The 21,756-nt window shown below is 42.0% G+C and overlaps 1 protein-coding gene across 2 annotated transcripts in view; it reads left to right on the top strand.

Moving 5' to 3' along the window:
• The window catches only part of Mtus2 (microtubule associated scaffold protein 2), a 540,827-nt gene that overhangs the window by 473,718 nt on the left and 45,353 nt on the right, over positions 1 to 21,756 (top strand). For both annotated transcript variants that reach the window (XM_048341576.1, XM_048341577.1), the window contains one exon: positions 15,693 to 15,759. In XM_048341576.1, coding sequence (XP_048197533.1) covers positions 15,693 to 15,759 — 67 coding nt within the window. The remainder of the gene's footprint in view (positions 1 to 15,692; positions 15,760 to 21,756) is intronic.

Below are 21,756 nucleotides of genomic sequence, written 5' to 3'. Positions count from 1 at the left end.
CTCTCTCTCTCTCTCTCTCTCTCTCCTTGGTACTGTTGGTACTGAGGCTTGAACTCAGGGCCAGCCACGCCACTCTCCTTTACCTTTGTTGCTCAAGGCAGGTGCTCTACCCCTTGAGTCACAGGCTTGCTTCTGGCATTTTGCTGGTGAATTGGAAATAAAAGACTTAAGAGACTTTTCTGCACATGCTAGTTTCAAACTCTGATCCTCAGAGCTCAACCTCCTGGGTAGCTAGAAATTACAGGTGGGTGCATCAGCACCTGGCTTGTGCAGATTATGAATGCATTCCAATGTACCTGCAAAACCTAAGACATTCCTTTCCTGGGGGTGGGAGGGAGAGGGCGTAAAGAGTAGCTAAGTGTGTTGTGCTGTGTTTCTTTCCCACATTCAAACTCTTAGAAAGTTTACCACTCTGTTTAAAAAAAAAAAAAAACTAGCACCCATCATTGTTATTTGTATTCTTCGTGTCAGAGACAAAGCACCACGGTCTGGTTGACCCCCTGTGAGAACTTGAAGAGCCAGGGAGCTGGAGGATAGAGGATGTGTTCAAGTATTCACTGCCGGGATGGGTGCCAGCCAGGGAAACCAGAAATAGAGGGAAAAGAGTATATGGACATTTACCTGTTTTACGAACTCACTGGGAGTTAAAATATGCTTTTGTTGTTGCTGTTGTTGTTTTGTGTCCGTACTGGGACTTGAACTCAGGACCATATCTTCTCACTTAGTTTCTTCACTCAAAGCTAGCCCTCTACCACTTGAGCCACAGCTTTGCTTCCAGCATTGTGTTCATTAACTGAACAGAAGTCTCGAGGACTTTTCTGCCAAGGGTTGGCTTCAACTGGTGTGCTTTTAATTTCATCACTAGATAACTGTTGGAAGGGCTCTCATCTCCATGATATATTTTATTGTCGTGCATATTTGAATTTCTCAAAGATGCATGAAATGGAATCTCACAGGGGGCGGAAATTGCCTTTCTACCCATGTGGGGAACAGCTACTTGATATCTTGAGGTCTAGAATGTGAGCAGGTGAAGGGAAATATATAGTTTAATTTAAATCTCATTACAAGACAGTCACTGGGGGGCAGCTCAGTTATCAGCTCAACTTGTGAACTTTGACCTACGGGAAGCAGACAGCCACCTTGGAAAATTTAACAGATCCCTTAAAAGTCACTAAGTACTTTTGTTCTAATAGAAATATCTCAATGGGTTTAGCTTTTGACCCAGCTAAGTATGAACTAAAATATTTATGTACACATTAAAGTACTTTTAAAAAATAGAAATATAAAACGTTGTCAGCCGCCAGTGGCTCATGCCTGTAATCCTAGCTACTCAGTAGGTTGAGATCTGAGGATTGCGGTTAGAAGCCTGTCTGGGCAGGAAAAACTAGGAGACTCTTACCTCTAATTAACCACCAAAAAGAAAGAAAAAAAGGAGGGAGTGAAGGAAGAAAAGAAGAAAAGGCTGGAAGTGGGGCTGTTGTTCAAGTGGTAGAGTACTAGCCTTGAGCACAAAAGCTCAGAAACAGCACCCAGGCCCCAAGTTCAAGCTCCAGGATTGGCACAAAAAGAAAAAAAGCGCTGCATTATCTGCAGATGCAACCTGGAAGTGCTTAAGCCCTATTTCAAGAGAGGATTACCAAAGGGAGAAGAAAAATTATTAGTTATAATCAAAGGTAAAGATATAACACATGGATAGTAATAGGAATATATTCAGGCACAGTGCTGTTTACTTGTAATCCCAGTTACTAGGGAGGTTGAGGTACAGAAGATTGAGAGTTCAAGGCCAGACAGGACAGCATAACCAGATTCCATCTCAAAAGAGGTAGAGAAATGAAAGAGAGAGGGAAGGAGGGACAGAGGAAGATAGAGGCTGTGATACACTAGTACAGTAGTCCTTTGGGGGCCTTTTTTCTTTCATATCATATTCCTGAAAATTATTGTCCTTATGTCATTCTTGAATTTAGAAATTTGAGGAATCATTTAATATTATTCATCTCTTTACTGATGTGACATGTAAGTAGCTTTCATACACTTTAGCCTTGAAACTCAGTATAAATCATTGCTTACTGATAGGCTTAAAACCCGAAGCTGTATTTATGAAACTTTCGCTGGGTTCCCACCAGTCCTTCTTGACTTTGCTTTGCTGTATTTCATTTGAGGTTTGGTAGGTCTATGCTCCAGGTGCCCTTTGAAGAAACTGAGGAATTTCTTTGGAAAAATAATAGAATTGTTCTGTTTACTTACCTACTTTTAGGATCACTTTGCAGGCAGCAAAGTTACCTGCAGGCGGGGCATGCAGAGGGAGCTACACTGTGGGATCTCACTTGGGCCCCAGATCTCTGACTCCATGCCTAGCCTCAACACAGGTGGGAAAGTGTGAGACTATGCTAATAAAGGAACTTAATGACCCTTATAAATTTAAAATAAACTTTTCAGTCGAGCACTGGTAGCTCACGCCTGTAATCCCAGCTACTCCAGAAACCGAGCTCTGAGGATCACAGGTCAAAGCCAGCCCCGGCAGGAAAGTCCATGAGACTTTTATCTCCAATTAATCACAGAAAAAGCCGGAAGTGGAGCTGTGGCTCAAGTGGTAGAGTGCTAGCCTTGAGCAAAAGGAGCTCAGGGACAGTGCCTAAGCCCAGAATCCTAACTCCAGGACTGACAAAAAATAAAATAAATATCTCACCAGGTGTTAGTGGCTCACACTTGTAATCCTAAACTATTCAGGAGGCTGAGGATCAAGGTTAGAAGCCAACCTAGACAGAAAAGCTTCTGAAATAACTCCAATTAACTACCAAAAATCCAGAAGTAGAGGTATGGTTCAAGAGGCAGAGCACTGGCCCTTATGTCAAACCTGTCCCAGTACTGGCTTACATACATACATACATACATAAAATTTTCTTAGCACTTCATATATATATATATATATATATATATATATATATATATATACAAAAAATTGAGTCATAAAGCCATTTTTTGTTTATAGTTTGACCCTATGGCAGCTAAAGGTATTGTGAAAATCATAGCAAACAACTACACAAACACGTTCAACAATTTACTGAAAGATGAGACTGAGAAATAGGAATCTGAAATTTTTTAACAATAACTTTTGGGGAAAACCATAGAATCTTTCCTATAGCATAATTTTTTAATTAAGTGAGCAAATGTGGGGGGGAGAGGTTGTGTCTTTGTTTATGCCAGTACTGGGTGCTGGCCCCTAGCTTTTTCATTCAAGACTGGCCCTCTACCACTTGAGCCACAGCTCTCTTTCTAGCTTTGTGGTAGTTAATTGCAGGTAAGAGTCTTATGACCTTTCCTTTGAATCATGATCCTGAGAACTCAGCTTCTTGGGTAGCTAGGATGGTTTTTAAAAGCTTATGTGCATATATGCACTTATAGCTTAGGAAAAGCCATGCAATTCACAGTTTTTGTTGCCAGTTTCCTCTGTGTTTGGTAGCTTTGAATTAATCAAAAGTATGGCCTTGCCTACCGCCAGCTACTGCTTTGGTTGTAATTCCACTTTGCAATAAAATGGCAAGTGATGTAGGCCTCAGGGACCTACCTGATGCATTAGTGTAAGACTAGAATGGAATAAAGTAGCCTTTCTGCAGCTTGACCATCCTGTCTCTGAGATTTAGTAAGAGGGCAAGAAACACTAGAGCCACAGGCAAGGTTTCTTGAACAAAGAGAAACAAAAAATATACTTTGTAATATGGGGCAGGAGTTTCTTAAACAAAAATAAAAAGAATGGAATTCCAATTGAAGAATACACTAGGAAAGTGTTTAGTTCATAGCATATAGAGTGTGTGGTGGAGAATTTTCCAGTCTGAAAGCCAGATTTCAGACTTTTTTAACTTGTGTAAATTAAAAGGTACGAATCTGCCTCTCTTCAGGTTTGGTGGTTTGAACTCAAGACCTTATACTCCCTTGGCTTGCTTACTTGGCTGGTACATTACCACTTGAGCCACATCCCCAGTCTGTCTTTTTGCTGGCTAATTGAAGATGGACTCTCTTTTCCTCCCGGGTTGGCTTTGGACCATGATACTTTGAACCATGATACATGGCCAGCTCTGTCTTGGGTTTTTGAATAGGTATGTAATCTGTATAGAAAGGTTCATCTTTAGATTTGTTGGGAGTGAATCCATGGCCCAGGAGGACTATCTGGACCCTGTAATGGTTCCATTTACCTGAGAATTCAACATGGTCCTGAATAAAGCCAGATTCTTTTCATCTTTAATCTTCCAGAAGTCGTCAGTCTTAGGAAGGCTGAATTATTAAGAGAAAGAAACCAGATGTATACAGGATACTACCAACCTATTTTTTAGTGGTATTATTTTATTTATTTTTTAATTATTAGCTTTAAGTAGTTATACAAACAGATTTTAATTCAACAAGTAAGATTATGACTGTTCAATGTCACCCTTCCATCATTTCCCTCCATTATTCCCAATCCCATTAAACTCAAGTTACATGGTTCCATTGCTTTAACTGTCAGAGGCATAACTAACATGCAGACAAATAATAGCAAGCCCAATAAATGTGTTATTTTACTTCAGTCCAAAGTCTAGCTTTTCACATTAAGATACATTCTACTTATAAACTGATTAGTTGAACTAATATCCCATTGTACTTAAAGAAAATTTTCAACATCTTTAAATTTTTTACAAGTCTGGCTTTGAAAAGCTCTGAGGTCAATAGAATTGAGCCCATGCATTTTGTTATTTAAGAATTAAGGACCAGGTGCCTGTGGCTTACACTTGTAATCCTAGCTACTCAGGAGTCTGAGATCTGAGGATTGAGGCTCAAAGCTAGCCCAGACAGGAAAATATGTGAAACTCTTATCTCCAATTAAACATTAAAAAAAAAATTAAACACCAGAAATGGAGCTGTGGCTCAAGTGGTAGTATTAGTCTTCAGTGAAAAAGCTCGAAGACAGCGAAGAAGAAGGAAGGAGGAAGAACAGGAGGAGGAGAAGGAAGAGGAGGAGTGGGGAGGAGGGCCCTTAAGTTTAACAGGCCCTTTTCTCCTCTGGTCTTATATTCGGAAGTGCAGTGTGATTCTTAATGGCCCTAATGACTGTCTTCTCTAAACTCCCAACACTCACTAACGTCCCTTGTAATAGATTTCTTCTTCCTCCTTTGTGTTAATGGACTTGAGTTACTAGTCATGCCTTACTGCTTTATGGATTACCCTGACCCCTTAGGAACTTCCTTGCCTGTGTCTCCTTTAACCTATTACATGTTGATTATAATCTTGACTATAATCAAAAGTTCATCCTAGTTACTTTTTCTCTCAATTCCAAAAAAGCCCAAGTAACTTCTTCTGGGAAACACAAATGCACAGTCCTGACTCATTTCTCATTCTCCTGCACTTATTCTGGGATCTGGAATTTCTGATCTTTACTTCTTAGCATTCCTTCCCTTAGTCCCATTAGTCTCCTTCCCTTCCACTTGGCTTGTTAGTAATTCAGACGCAGATTTCCCTTGTCTTCTCCAGATTAGATAGTCCCTCATTAACTAAGGTCTCTTGGGTAAACTAGGTGCTTTCTTTTAACCAATGACTCTCTCCCTCAGGCCCAAGGACAAAGGCTGCAGTTACACACTCTTAAGTTTAATCATTCTGATTTCTTTTTTTACAACAAAGTTTGGCTTTGCTCATTTTTTTCATATGATTAGACACTGAAATATATTGAAGAATGTTAAGTGTGGATGACACTTGGCCTTTGAGGGGTTTATATTAAATTTCATTTCACAGAAGAAAAGAAGATCATTATACAAAAGCATTGGCCTTGGTGTTAATTATATGTGAAAGAAACAATACTTATTGATTAATTCTGACAGAGTATCAGGGCTGCCTTAAAGCCATAATAATGGAAATGAAAACCAGAAGGCCAGTCTACCTTCCCAAGGGATGTTTTTTCCCACAGGGCTATGTTATGCATCTGGCCAATGTTCTTAATATCAACATTGAAAATGAATGCGGTATTTACAAAAGGTACAATGAGAGCAAGTCTAAAGACTTATGTGTTGTATGAACACATCTTGGAAATGAAAAATAAAATGTATCCCTAGGAAGACTAATTCTGACATAGTGAATCAAATCCTCACCTGAATTCATGAGGAACAAGGGGTACAGTTTCTGTGAGGAATGAAAAATTCTTCCACCTCGTGGCAATCTAGTGACTTTTCATAGCCACAAGAATTTTTAAACTCTCTGTAAAGAGGATCCAGCTATTTCCTCAGATATCAGAATTCTATAGATTTCTTATTTAGTCTCTCCCTCCCTCGTGCTTCTTTTGTTTAGCTTGGGGAAAAAAAAAAAGAGTGGTCCTGATCATATGGATTTTTTCATTTTCCTTCTCTTCACAGATTCAGATTTTAGCAGACTAAAAATCTAGGCCAGAATACTCGAGTCTGTGGACTTATAGATGTATTCTTTAAATATATCTATATGTCTATCCTTTAGTTATATACACATACATATAGAGCGGGAAAGACAGGGTTATAAAGATGCTGAGAGCTACACTGAATTTCATGTACTCTTTCCCTGTATCCCTGGAAGCCCACCAATAATTCCCAAAGGAAGTTATCATAGGCCAGAGGCAGAAAGCAGAAAAGAAAAAAGGAAGTAAAGGCCCATCCGAAGGAACGACAGAGGTTCCCACAAAGTTCCCAGTGCTATTTTCTGTCAGTGGTTCTCCTGGCCTTTGCCCTGGGAGCCAAGTGGCTTTCACTTCCTCCTATTCTTTTTTCCCCCTGGTTTTCTTTTCTATCTCCATCTCCATCTCCACACAGCCTTGCCAAATTGAATTGGTCCATAATTGTGCATGCCTGGATGATTCAATAAGAGATATGCTCGTGTGTGTGTGTGTGTGTGTGTGTGTGTATGTATGTGTGTGTGTGTGTGTGTGTGTCCATCCACATCTTGAGCTCAAGATCTGGAATAATGTTCCTTAGCTTTTTCACTCAAGGCTGCCATTATAACAGCATAATCCACACCTGTGCTCCCAGCTTTTGGCCAGTTAATTGAAGATATGAATTTCTAAGAATTTTTTTTCCTACCTAGTCTGGCTTTGAACCATGATCCTTAGATCTCAGCCTCCTGCATAGCTAGGAACACAGGCCTAAGCTACCAGCACTCCACTGAAAGACATATTTCTTGAAGGCAGAGATAACCCACCTGGCACATAGTAGGCCCACAGAAAGTCTAAAATGTGTTGTATAAGCTTCCTATTTCTGCAGTAGCAGAGTGTGAAGGCATCTCAGAATTCCCCACCCCCCACCCGAGTCTGTTTTAATAATACACAGCAGAAAGATGGGGAGAATGATGGAAGGTATGGCATTCATCAAGATGCACTGTACTTATAAATGATTTTGTTGAATCAGACCCCTTTATACAACTATTTAAAGATAATTTTATGAGTATTAAAAAGTAATAATACGTAGCTGTTGGGTAGTTGGTACATCCAGAGTGGTCTCAGCTGACAGATGTTCAAGTCTAGAAGAAGTACATGATAATACTAACAAGGAAAGACATTTTCACTTCCTATTACCAGAAGGTTCACACAGTGATAATCAGCCAGCGAAAGCAATAACTTCTATGGTGCTAGCACATACAAGTAACTGAATGTGGCAGGCTGGCTTGGGGCTTGGCTACACGTCCAGTTGCTTGAAGTTAATAGGACGATGTGTCAATGGTATGTTTGGCCATACATCTCTAGCTAGGAGAAATGAAAGGTAGCATTTCCCAGGAGTTGTGAAAGGCCTTGATGTTGAGAGCCAGATCGACGAGGAAAGGTAGCTCTGGGGAAATAGCTGTGGGGACAGTGCTACAAAGGTTCAGAACTGGAAGTAGCAGGCTGAGTTGGATGTTTCTGTAGATTCTTCATCTTGGATTACAACTGGAGTGAGATTTATAGACCAGGCTGAAATGGAAAGCTCTGAGTGCAAAGGAGAGCTCCGTAACTAAATAGAAGAGCTAGCTAAGAAGATGCAGCTGCTGGCTGGGGACTTAGAGGAGTGGCCCCCAAGAGTCCATTTTTAGTTAAGCCCTTCGTAAACACTCCTTGGAGAAGAATGGCCTTCTTCAACTTTCCCAGCTCTGGACTATGTCACCAGAATGGTTGGATGGTTAACATTGAGTTCTATTCTTAGCCCTCTTGAGTGAACACAGGAGCTCACGTGCTTGGCACAGGTCAGGAATTTTCCACTCATCCCCTAGTTTGGGAAGCGCTCATCTAGCTGTGGGCCAGTAGAGGAGGCTTTGCTCAGATTCCAGGCATCCTGCCCTGTCATCACCTGGGAATTCCACTACAGTGGGTCACTACTGCTGGGTTGTGTGGTGCCATAATGGAAGGGGTGGGGATGTGGGGTTCATGTGACAAGAAGTGGCAAGTAAAAAGGTCCTTGACACTCACCTTCTGCCTAGGGAACACTGGTTGCTGTGGGCAGAGCTGTTGACTCATTCCCTGTGGGTCATCCTGTAGCATTTTAATTTGGCTGGCAGGATTCTTTGCTTGATGCAAAGAATCTGTAAAATAGAAAGGCTGATATCATCTCAAATATAAGCACTTAAAGGAGAAGAGCTGTCGCCAGACCACACAGGCTGGCTGGCCTTCATAAGCCTGGGCTGAGCCCTGCCAGTGTCTTTTGCCAGAATGCATTCAGGGGCCATTGGAAAATTCCTTCTAGAGGTATGCTATCTGAAGTTACAGCCCTCAACACTTGCTGAAGAGGGTCCAAACACTGGGACTGTACATATACAGCCCATAATCTACACATCAGTGCTAAGGACACACACAGGTAGTGTGGCTGTGGGATGGAGAGCAAGTGCAGCCTGGGAATTCTCCAGTCAGTGAAAAGCTATGGGGGGAAATGGCCCCAAGGACCAGTGCAATGTGGATCTTAAGGCTGCATCTGTCTAAGTGTAGAGAGGAGGAGAGAGTTTCCATGTGGGCAAAGTTTGATGAGCAAAGTGGGTGCTGGGTTAAAAGTCCTAATTGTAGTTGAGCACTGGTAGCTCAAACTTGTGATCCTAGCTAATCAGGAGGCTGATCTCTGAGGATCATGATCCAAAGGCAGCCTGGGCAGGAAAGTCTGTGGAACTTTTATCTCTTAACCATCACCACAAAGAAAGAAGTGGAGTTGTGGCTCAAGTGGTAGAGCACTAGCCTGGAGCAAAAAGCTGAGGAGCAGCATCCAGGCCCTGAGTTCAAGTCTTAGTACCAATACACACACACACACACACACACACACACACACACACACACACACACATATCCTGCCTTTGCCATAAACCTCAGTTTCCCTACCTATGTAAAATGGGTCTATGTTCTCTTTCCTTGATGGGTCCCTGTCTGGTTTTGAGATAAGAGTTATACTAGCATCACAATAGCTCAATAGCTATGCCCATATGAACACATAAGATAATGCTAAGCAAAATGAACTTCAAGTTATGGAAATAAGTGGTATATCACTCTTGTAGTTATTTTCAACATGCCATGTGAAACCGTACCTTCTTTTTCTCTCATATTCCCTTCCTGTGGTTTTGCCCCTGATATTACTGTAGCTGATCTTAGTACCCCAGATACTGTATATACGTGTGTTGGAACTAGGGAAGGGAAAGGGAATACCAAAATCAAGAGACAGAGGATTAAAAGACAAACCATTGCAATTGCAACAAAACCAATTGGTGTAAACCAACTATACAACTCATGGGGCGGGGGGAGGAAACTGGGGAAAAATGAGGGAGGAGGTAACAAGTTGGATAAGAAATGTACTTGCCTTATATATGAAACTGTAACCCCTCTGTACTTCACTTTGGAAATAAAGGAGATGAAGAAAAAAAGGGTCATAGGTTGGTTGTCAGCCCCCTGTGTATATGAGTTCTACATCTTTGGGTCCAACCAGTTGTGCATCCAGAACATTTGGGGGGAAATGCATCCATACTGAAAATGTATGAGCACTTTTCCCTTGTCAGCACTCCTAAACAATAGAGTACAGAGTTGACCTTGCACTAGGTATCCTGAGTCATCTAGAGATGACTTAAAGTGTAGAGGAGGTGTGTAGTTCCATGGAGAGACAGGACCATTTATATAAAGGCCCTGAGCTTCCATAGTTCTTAGTAACTTAGAGAAATGAGGGATGCTGGCACATTCTCTGTATTTGGAGAATCCAAGGATAAAGGACCTATAGGAACTTTGGTAAAAGTTAGCACTGATAACCTTAACTAATATATAATTTTAATTATTAATAAGATATATAAGTAATGGTTTATTATTAATAAATAATATTATTAAGTTCTGGTAACTCAAAACTTACCAGACTTTTGTTATTTTTCTTCTTCAGCCCCTTACCCCAAACCCCATGGTGCTGGTGATGAACCCAGGGCTTTGTGTATGCTAAAACAAGTTCTGTCCCACTGAGCTTCATTCCCAGCCCTGGTCACCTTCCTTACCATTTTAATCACCAACTTTGTGGCTTATCTTTGGCCATTCACCCATCCTTGCTAAGCCATTGAATGACTTGGTTGGAAAGAAGTTGGCATAGCCTGAGCATAAAAAAAGAGTTCCATCTTTTATGTATTTACTATTTTGGTATGTGTGGTATTGGGGATAGAACCTAGAGCCTGGGTTCTAGACAAGGGCTCTACCACTGAGGAAGACTCCAAGCTCTCACTCAATCTCCTTGACTTGTCACCTGTTCGCCAATCTGGGAAAGGTTATAGGGTCTTACTTGATTTGTCTATCATATCCCCTTTATTCTCTTTCCTATCCCTTCCCTTTCTTCTCTTGTTGTTTTCTCTCATTCTCTACTTCTTTTCCCATTCATCTTGTTCATGTTTTTTTTTCTAAAGACTTGGATTTTACTTTTCACCAAAGTAAAGGGTCTAACTCTGCCTCCTCTCTGAAGGAAGCAGCTAGAGCAGTCACCGCCCTCACCCATTTATGGCAGTTAGGGGTACCATCCAAGAAGGAGGGAATGAAGGAGAGTTATGCCTCCTCAGTTACATAGATAGGGATGGAAAATGGTGGACATGACACATGGCAGACAACATGTGGCCCATCATGCTTTGGGTTCCCACTCAACCAATGAAAAGTGCCAGAACCACACATGCACAAGCCATCAATCAGTGCAAAGCCCAAGGGAGGAGATATGAGAGGAACCACTCTATTATAAAAAGTGTCCTACTAGAGAACTTGACTGAACTCCCAGGTCTGGAGCAACTTTCTATGGAAAAATCTGTTTTGTTGTCTTTTTTTCATTGTCCAATAAACTTGCTTTGTCTGCTTAAAAAAGAAATGTGACCGGGGTCTAATGTCTTCACCTGCCCACTTCCTTCATCCTCAGCCTAGTATCCAATGTCCCTTCCAAGGCTTCCCAGCCACTCTTTCCCACGTGCCTGACTCTTCTGGGCCTAGGAGGTTTAGTGAGGTTCATTGTATGGGAGATCCCTGACAGAACACAGCCACCATAAACACATGCCACTGCAAAGTTGAGAAGGACTTAGGCTGTAGGTTTTAAACTAGAGTTGGCTTGTTTCTGTTAAGTTCTGATTCACTGTCTGACCCTGCTGGAGCCTTTTCATCACTCCGAGAACAATACCTATGGGTGCTATTCCTAGACTGATGAGTGCAGGTTTGCAGTTCTCTGGTTTTTGAAGAATTCAAGGACATTAATGTTCAAAATGAACCTTGATAGTAGAAGGCAACTTCATTTTCTGTATACTTTAAGATAATTTTAGCTAAGTACTAAGATGACCCTTCTCCAAAACACTACATTTTTTTAACTTCTCTAACAAGTTGGTTATCAACTGACCATATTGCTACTGGTAGAACAAGTTCATAAGCTCTGTAATTCATTTGATTAGAATATTTGCTTTCTCCTCTTCCTCCTGAAGAGTGTGTGTGTATGTGTGTGTGTGTTGGTGCTTCAACTCAGAGTTTAGGAGCTATACCCTAGCTTTTTTCAATTAAGGCTGGTACTCTGTCACTTGAGCCATAGCTCATAGCTTCTTTTTGATGCTTAACTGGAAAGAAGAGTCTCACAGACTTTCCTGCCTGGGCTAGTTTCCAAATGCAATCCTCAGACCTCAGCATCCTGAGTAGCTAGGATTATAGACATAAACCATTGGTGCCTGGCCCAAATTCTTTAACTGTGTCAAAATTCAGAGTAGGAGCCTAGGGATATAACTCAATAGCGGGGGCATGCTTAGCATATATAAAGCCTTTCTTTCTATCCCCAGTGTGGCACGCCTGTGCACGTGTGCGCACACACACACACACACACACACACACACACACACACACACATACACCCATACATGCGAAAACTTAAGGTTGTGACAGTCAGGTGCCAAAGAAACCAGACATCAGGGGCTGGGGTGCAGCTCAGTGGCAGAGCATCTGCCTAGCATGTTCACACCCTAGTTCCATCCCCAGAACATATATATACATATATGCATACATACATGCATACATACATGCATACATATACACACACATATACATACATGCCAGGGCATAAGGCTGATATCAAAACACAGATAATAGAGAAAAATCAACTTTTCTGTTATTCAGTCACAAGTAGAATAAAAAGAAACCATAGAATAGTTCACACCTAACACTTGTAGGAGCTTACTTCTACCTGCATTTTATAGGCTAACTTATCTAATCTTTATAACAATACTATCAGTGGCCGTTCAATTAGGGTGGCCTGGTTTAATGCACCTGAGGAAAATGTCCTCTCAGGTTTTTGCTAGCCCTAAATGCAAAGAAAGCAGGAACATTAGGGTAGATGAAGGTGGAAGGTTTATGAATAAGATTCAGGATCTGTTGTAGTCTGTGCACATTGCTTTAACAAAATGCCATCTGCTGAGGGCCATATAAACAGTAGAAATTCATGTCACACAGTTCTGGAGGGCTGGTAGTCTAAGATCAAGGTTCCAACAGATTTGATGTTTGACAAGGGCCTGCTTTCTCATAGGCAGAGTCTGTCTGCTGTGGTATGCTGGAAGGACAAGGCTGTTCTCTGGACTTCTTCTTGCCAGGGCACTAATCCTGTTCATGACCTAATCCCATTCATGACCTCATTTCATCCATGCCCTCATCACTTCCCATATAGGCCCCTAACAGCATCACCTCAGCATTAGAGTTTCAATATATAGCACAGCATTCACCCCAGATCCATGTCCCCTCAAAAATGGTTCCATTGCCACACTTTAAGAAAATCATTAGCTAATAACGGTTAGTACCTATGAGTATAATAGCTCTATTTGTGATAATAGAGTTTTATTTTTGACATTGTTAATTATGACCCTTTTTAATGGGATTAATTAGGCCTTTTGGATAGTTCTAGACTCTCCTAGGAACCCAAAGTAATACCCCTGTTACCTGAGTCTAAGTGCAGCAGACCCAAAAATTAAATTGTGAGAATTGCCTGTAGGCCCATTCAGTAGAGGTTCATCCGAAACGATAAAACCAATGGCAAAGGTGAGTGGTCCAGAACTATGTATGCCTGTAACCTCAGTCACGAAGAAACTGAAGATCAGGAGGATTGTAGTTCAAGGCCATCCAGGGCAACAGTTAGTGAGATCACATCTCCACAAACAAGTCAGGGTGACCTGCTCTCGTCATCTCAGCTCTACAGAAAATATAAATAGGAGGATCATGGTCCCAGTCTGGCCCCTGGTAAAAAATGTGTGACCCTATTTGAAAACAAGTAATGAAAGAAAAATACAGTCTGGAGGCATGGCTCAAGTGGTAGAGCACCTACCCAGTAAGTACAAAGCCTTGTGATTAAAACCTCTCTGCTAAAAGAAAAAGGACTGTGTCATAGCCAACTTCCTGGCATTATAATCAAATACTTGATAGGATTAACTTATAAAGAAACAAAGTTTGTTGTTTTGGTTCACAGTTCTAGAAGTTCTAGTCCAAGGTCAGGTAGACCCATTGCTTTGGGCCTCAGAGGTATGTCTGGATAGCAATAGTGGGAAACACATTGTACAACCAACTGCTGACTTTGCTGCCAGGAAGCAAATGAAGAAGCGGAAGGAGCAGGGTCCCATAATCTTCCTCAAAGGCTGTGCCTCTTAAAAGATTCCACAGCCCGTCCCAGAGTACCACCCTCGGGCCTTTAACATGGCACCCATGGGGAACATTGAACAGGCAAACTAGAACAACATTTTCAAGATCCTGAAGGTATTTTGCACTATATGTTAAGTTTACATTTTAGCCAAAATTCTTTCCCTGGAAATCAGTTTGCCTGAGAGTACATCTGATTGAATGAGCGTCTGAAGGGCCACATCTTACTAATTAATATTAACATTACTTAACCACAATGCTAATTAATAAAACCATAATAAACAAAGGTGGCCTATTTGCATCTACTTCCATTACCTCAGAATGTAGTTGACTTGAAAACAACTAAGCAGTCGTTGAGTTGAACATGTATTCCTTGACCTTAATCATGTGTATTCCTTGACCTTAATGATTCTCCTGTTTCTGCTATCGATGCTGGTCATGCAAGAGTTTGGTAACTTTAATTATTGCTGTTCTACTCTAATTTTCCTTATTCATTAGTTAGTTAATTAGATATGAACAACGAGTAGGTTTAAAGGAATAATTGGTTGGGTCCTGGTGGCTCATACCTGTAATACTAGCTACTCAGAAGATTGAGATCTGAGGATAGTGGTTCGAAGCCATGTTGGGTAGAAAAGGCCATGAGACACTTATCTCCAATTAACCAGCAAAGGGCTGGGAATATGGCTTAGTGGTAAAGTGCTCACCTCGTATAAATAAAGCCCTGTGTTCGATTCCTCAGCACCACATATATAGAAAAAAGCCAGAAGTGGTACTGTGGCTCAAGAGGTAGAGTGCTAGCTAGCCTTGAGCAAAAAAGAAGCCAGGGACAGTGCTCAGGCCCTGAGTCCACACCTCAGGACTGGCAACAAAAACAAAACAAATAAACAACCAGCAAAAACCAAGAAGTAGAGACATGGATCAAGTAGTAGATTCTCCACCTTAAATAAAAAAGCCAAGTACAGGTATAAAGTTCTGAGTTCAAGCTTCAGTATTGGCACAATGATTGATAGATGATAGATAGATAGATAGATAGATAGATAGATAGATAGATAGATAGATAGATAGATAGATCAGATAAAGGGATAATTGGTCAAAAAGCACCTACCGCCGGGCTCCAGTGTCTCATGCCTAGTTACTCAGGAGGCTGAGATCTGAGGATTATAGTTCAAAGCCAGATTGTCCTGGGCAAGAAAGTCCATGAGACTCTTATTTCCAATTAAATGCCAAAAAAGCCAGAAGCATAACTGTGGCTCAAGTGGTAGAGTGCTATTCCCCAAAGTCCTAGTAAGACTTAGCAATGTATAGTAACATATGCCAACATATTCATATGTAGGACACAGGCATGCAAACAATGATTCTGGGGGTGCCATAGAGAGAGAGCACAATCATGGGTATTATTGTATAATTCAAGCTTTGCCACTTATTTGAATGAATACAAAAGAAAGAGTCCAACTTGACTTTGTTTTTTATATGCTTTTATAATGAAAAAAATTATTTCCTTAGGAGCTGGACTTAGATGTTTGCTTAGTATGATTTATGAATGAAACATGTGAAAGTACTTACCTATCATAAAACCAGGGGACTCTCGGTATCCATTTTGTTTTTTCAGAATGAAAGTGCCCTTGTGAAAGAAAAAGAGCTGTCAATCGAACTTGCAAACATCAGGGATGAAGTTGGTAAGTAGGGCATGGAACATGAGGACCACAAATAATGCCTTTTTTCTGATTCCTATCAATGTATAACAAGAGCCATTTTGTCCCCTGCAATAATAAGCAGTGTCAGTCTGCCTAGATGCCAGAAGTGTCTTACCCAGCACAGCAGTGGACTGCTGGAGCCTCACGGGGTGCCATTATTTTTACATGCCCTTTGTTAAAAAGACAGCTTCCTAATAGTTGGCAGGGAAACTAATCAGGCCTGACTCTTCCATTCACAGATGGGAGCACAAATATCAGGCTGTGTTGTTGGCCAATGGGATGGTCTAGTACATTTAGTGTCCTGAGGTTTTTACCAATACATGAAAACCCCCAGGATCCAGGGATGTGATGGAAGTTAGGCTTTCACCAGCATGGTGTTTGTCATACTCTCACTTCTCAATCCCATTTTCTTCTTGATACTTCTTGTTACTCAGTTTCTCCTGGAATAAATCAGTAGAAAAATAAGCATTGCCTCTTCTACTGGCCTGTGACAATTCCCTTTACTAGGAACATTTCTTCTCCATCTGTGGCAATCATGAGTTGCAGGTAGGGCTTCCTCCATGACTAAAGGTACTTGAGCTATCCTGGCCATCCTTGACTGGTGGCCATCTCTGAAGGTTGACAGAAAGCCAGCCTTGACTTTCCTCCCCAATGTGGTCAAAGTTTAAAAGACTGCTTCCTCTATGTTCTCAAATGAATTCCTTTCCAGTGTGATCAAGACTCCATGAGTGCCACCTTTGTACCTTCACTGGAGTTCCTTTGTACTATCATCCTGAGTGAACAAATCCCACTCAGGTTCTCAAAAGAGAACTGCCAAGAAGGAAAAGCTCAACTGGGCACCAGTGGCTCATGCCTGTAATCCTAGCTACTCAGGAGGCTGAGATCTGAGGATCACAGTTTGAAGCCAGCCTGGACAGAAAAGTCCATGAGACTCTTATCTCCAATTAACCACCAGAAAACTGAAAGTGGCACTGTGGCTCAAAGTGGTAGAGGGCTAGCCTTAAGCAAAAGAGCTCAAGGATAGTACCCAGGCCCAGAGTTCAAGCCCCACAACTAACCAAAAAAGAGGAAGGCTTCCAGCACCCACCCTTTCTAAAAGTGGACATGCTAGATGTTAAGGACCACTTTCTTTTCTCTCCAGGAAGGTCTTGCCATTATTCACCCACAGAACCACTGGTTCTCCATCAGACTGGGATGTTTAACCTGTGTATATGAACATGTGTGCAAGCCTACACAGGGCCCTCCTCAGCAATGACCCCTGCAGTCTCCTTAGAAGACCATTTCTCCTTTCGCCTTTATCAGAAAAGTAGTGACTCACTCTTAACTGCAAAGGCCTACCCCTACCCCTACCCCTTCAGCTTCAGCCTCCGCAGGCCCTGCTCTCTGAGATCGCTTGTTCCTAGAGGAGCAGCAGAAGGATCTTAACTTATGCTCACCTAGAGGTCAAAACTCAGACGTGGGTGGAGATCACTGTGAGCCCTTGGTCTTTTTCCTGCTGAACTAATAGACCCATCTTCCAAGAAGGCTCTGGTAGCATTGTGGGGACAGCTCAGAGGCATAGGGGAAGGGCTCTAAAATTCATGTGTGTGTGCGCACGTGCGTGTGTACACATGCATGCATGCATATGCCTGCCAATCCTGGGGCTTGAACTGAGGGCCTATGTGCCATCCTTGAGCTTTTTTGCTCAAGACGATTGCTCTTAACACTTGAGCCACAGTTCCACTGCTGGCTTCTGTGTGTGTGTGTGTGTGTGTGTGTGTGTGTGTGTGTGTGTGTGTGTGTAATTAGAGATAAGGCTCACAGACTTTCTTTCCCAAGCTGACTTTGAACTCAGATCTCAACCTCCTGAGTAGCTAGGACTACAAGTGTGAGCCACCAGGACATGGCTTCAACTTTGCTACAATCTGAGGGTCAAATGAAGCCTCATACCTCCATGTATTAAGTAGGTAGATCTAAGCAACTTAAAAGTTTGTATGTCCCAACAACTTACTGACCATTTCAAAATATAGCATAAATTGGAAGAAAATATATTTTTATTTCCTTTAAGGAGCCACAATTGCTTGCGAGTGGCATGCATAGGCTAGTGGGCCCTGTGCCTCGCAAACGTTGGAATCAGGTCGGATAAGGCCACCCTAATGTCCTGCTACACCTTGGTACTTTTGTCACTGTACTTTGTGTCACAGTTACAGCTAAAGCCTCAGCTTCATAAAGGCATGTTATGGAAAGGAAGGGAGAGCTAGTGTAGGAGTAGTGTAGGAGAGCTACTGTCAAAACCATGGACTAAGAATTCTCAATGTGTTGTTGCCCTTGGAATTTTCAGATATCCTGATAGGTTTGTGTGATTTTGCTGCTGTGATTAAGGATGACTCAGCATACAGTTTGGGAACCAAGGCTTAGGGACATGTGTCTGCCTTTGGTGGCTAAAGGAGGTTAAGAATGAGGATGAGGTTCCTCTGAGATACAAACAATGCTATAGGAATTGTTCCATGAGAATTCCACCTCCTGCCACTTTCCTCTGTGAGCAAGATACCTCACCTTCATGTTGAATAGTATGAACAGATTTTCTCCAAAGTTTTCACTCTAAGTCCATCTCAGAAAATGTTCTCCATGAAATGAGGTCTAGATGATTCCCAGACTGGGTGATCCCCAACTTGGGCTTCAGAGGACAAATTATTTGGCCTCTCTGCTCCTCCGAGTCCCTTCCAAAAAGTGGCAAGCATTTAAAGAGGAAAACTGTGACAAAGCATTCAATGAAGGTGACTCCCATAACTATTAGGTATAGCACTTTGAATGGAAAGATAGAGGGACAAGTTTCTCCTCCTGAAGTTGATCCTCCTCAGAGAGATTGTCTCACAGGCTTTAGATCTGGTGGTATGTAAGGGATCTAAATGGGTTGGGTGTGCCAATCCTAGCATTTTCCGGAAACTTCTAAATGCATCCAGCTTTGGGTCTAAGTCATTTGATTTCTGCATTGTGCTAACAATAGAACCAATTCATCTGCCAAATGGAAAATGCTCTTGCAGGCAGAGTAGACGATTCCTAGCAGTACCACACCTGCTAATTCAGATAAGCATTCATCCGGGAGAACAGTTCATCTCCTGTCTACTGTAGAACACGCATTTATGAAAACAGAAAAGCAGAGGGGAGTATGTCCACTGCCACGCCCATAACTTCCGGGGGCAAGATTTGCAATGTATTCCATTGAAGGAGAAAAGGATGAGTGATCGAGAGAGAGGTTGGGGGGGCACCATCCCTAACCCTCCCAAGCAGTGCTACCCTTATCCACACCCCAGATCAACCTTATCAACAGAGTCTCCAGAAATAATGGAAGGTGGGGCTGTGGGGAGAGACTGAGGATGAGGAGATGAGATTTCCAAAGGCTATGAATTCAGACATAAAGTCAGCTGCCAAAAGTAAGAATAGTTCCGGCTTGCTTATTGCAAATAACAAAATCTAAAATTTGCTACTTAAACTTTTTGTTATATGTATGCCAGTTCTAGGGCTTGAACTCAGGTCCTGTGTATTGGCCTTAAGCTTTTGTGCCCAAGGCTATTGTAGTACCCTACCACTTAGGCACAGCTGTACTTCTGGCTTTTTGGTGACTCATTGGAGATAAGAGTCTCTGACTTTCTTGCCTTGGGCTAACTTGGATCTGAGATCCTCAGATTTCAGCCTCCTGACAAGCTAAGGTTACTGTCATGAGCCACCAGCTTGCTTAAGCTTTTTTACATTACAAATAAACGACTACTCTAAATTCTACTGATACCTGCCCCATGCCCTTGAAGTAAATCAATTCAAAACCTTATAGCATCTAGTCACCATCAACTTTATAGGTGGTTCTCAGCCTTGATGTCTATAAGAATCATCTAAGTGCTACCTTGTCCAAAAGAACCATAATACTTTCCCTAGAGTTTACACTGAGTGGTAGAATCAAAATGTTTAAGGTTGAGTACTATCTACATTTTTTTTTTTGCCAGTCTTGGGGATAGAACTCAGGGACCTGGGTACTGTCTCTGAGCTCTTTTGCTCAAGGCTAGCACTCTACCACTTGAACCAGAGCTCCACTTCTTTTGGTGGTTAACTGGAGGTTAAGAGTCTTACAGACTTTTCTGCCTGGGCCAGCACTGAACCATGATCCTCAGCCTTCAGAGTAGCTAGGATTACAGGCACCAGCACTCAGCTGCTAGCTACAAAAAGAAAAACATAAAATAAAAACAACCAACCTCTCAGGTGTTTATTAAAGTCAGTAGAGTTTTGAGATCATTGAACATACTAGAGAACAGGGTTCTGATTTGGTCAAAATGAGGTCTGGGGAGGAGCCATAGGTGAGTGGGATGGGCATAGGAGAACCAGGTTCCATAGCTGAGGACTCAGCAACAGGCAAGGCCAAGGCAGGAAAGTACAGGTAGAGTGTAAAGAAAAAGATGCCAAAGACAAGTTCTACCTGTTGGGAATTATATATAGAGCTGTCCTAACTCCTGGAAAACAGGCTTCTCCCTTCACCTTTGCCTCAAATAGTCTGGGGCTAGTAGGCACTCGAGTAAGCTACCTCTGAGTCAGGTGAAGTTTCAGGATCTAACCACTGAAAGTCATTCCCTGCTATGTTTGTGGAACATCACATTTAGAATACTTTCCTACTGTGACATCACTGGTGTAACCACCACAGAATCTTCTAGAAGATAGAGAATCTCTGATCCTACTTAAGCAGGAAATGCCTGGCAACTGGTTTACCGAGAATCATAGAGTACATTTCCTTGAGAACGATGGCTTCTGACACCAAATTGGGGGTGGGGTGGGATTTTTACACCAACAACCAATTTTCCCATTCCAGTTGGATATCCAAAGTTCCATTTAAGTCCAACTCAGGGTTGTTGTTACAGAGCCCTTAGGTTAAGATCTCAACTCTACAAGACTGTCCCCACTGTACACCCCATTCCTAAGTTTCAGAAACCAACTGAACTTCTGAGCAGCTGACTGAAAACTCAGAGCTTCTTCCATGTGTCTTGTCAGGTTCCATAACAGGCACAGAGAAGGTATAAGGGGCAGGGGATGGATGTAGAGCCTCCACACCCTCTCCGGGCACACTGGCTTCCTACCACCTCCAAGCGTTGCCCCACCCAGGAACTCACTGATTATTTGCAAGCTTATCTCCAGCCTTTTTCTGTTTCCTAAAAATCACAGACCTGAAAATTCCAGTTATCTAATTAACAATAGTTCTTAGTGACGAGCCGCAGCGTGAAAGTACTACCCAGCCCCACACTACCCTTAGATTAAAATCAAGTGTGACTAGAAAGAGACTCAATAGTAAAAGAAAAACAAGGCTGATGGTAAAAAGTAGTGGAGAAGATAGGCACTCTTGGCTTCCACCTATAATTCTAGCTGCTCAGAAGGCTGAGATCTGAACATTGAGTATCTGAGCTAGTACCACAGGAAAGTCCTTGAGAGCCTTATCCTCACTTAACCCCCAAAAGGTCAGAAGTATAGCTATGGCTGAAGTGGTAGAGTGCTAAGAGTTAGCAGGAAGGCCCTAAGCCTAAGCCCCAGTAAACTCCCCACCACCAACTCCACTGCCACACACACACACACACACACACACACACACACACACATACACACGGCAACTCAAAACATTATAGCCAAACTTAGAATTACAAAAAGAATTCATGAATTCTGATTTCTAAAAGTATTTCTTCTAAAAACATCAATAACAAGCCAAAGTTTATCAGATTGTATAAAAAAGCAAGACTCAGTGCCAGTGGTCTACGCTTGTAATCCCAGCTATTCAGAAGGCTAAGCTCTGAGGATCGTGGTTCAGAACAAGCCTTGGTAGGAAAGTCCTTGAGACTCTTATCTCCAGGCACCAAAAAGCCAAAGTAGAGCTGTGACTCAAGTAGTACAGGGTTAGCCTTGGGCAAAAAGCTCAGGGACAATGCCTAGACCCTGAGTTCAAGACTTAGGACAAGCACCAAAAAGAGAAAA

This window comes from Perognathus longimembris, chromosome 3 (assembly GCF_023159225.1).
Source record: "Perognathus longimembris pacificus isolate PPM17 chromosome 3, ASM2315922v1, whole genome shotgun sequence".
In the NCBI taxonomy this organism is placed as follows: Eukaryota; Metazoa; Chordata; class Mammalia; order Rodentia; family Heteromyidae; genus Perognathus; species Perognathus longimembris.
This window is presented reverse-complemented; position numbering and strand designations above follow the sequence as displayed.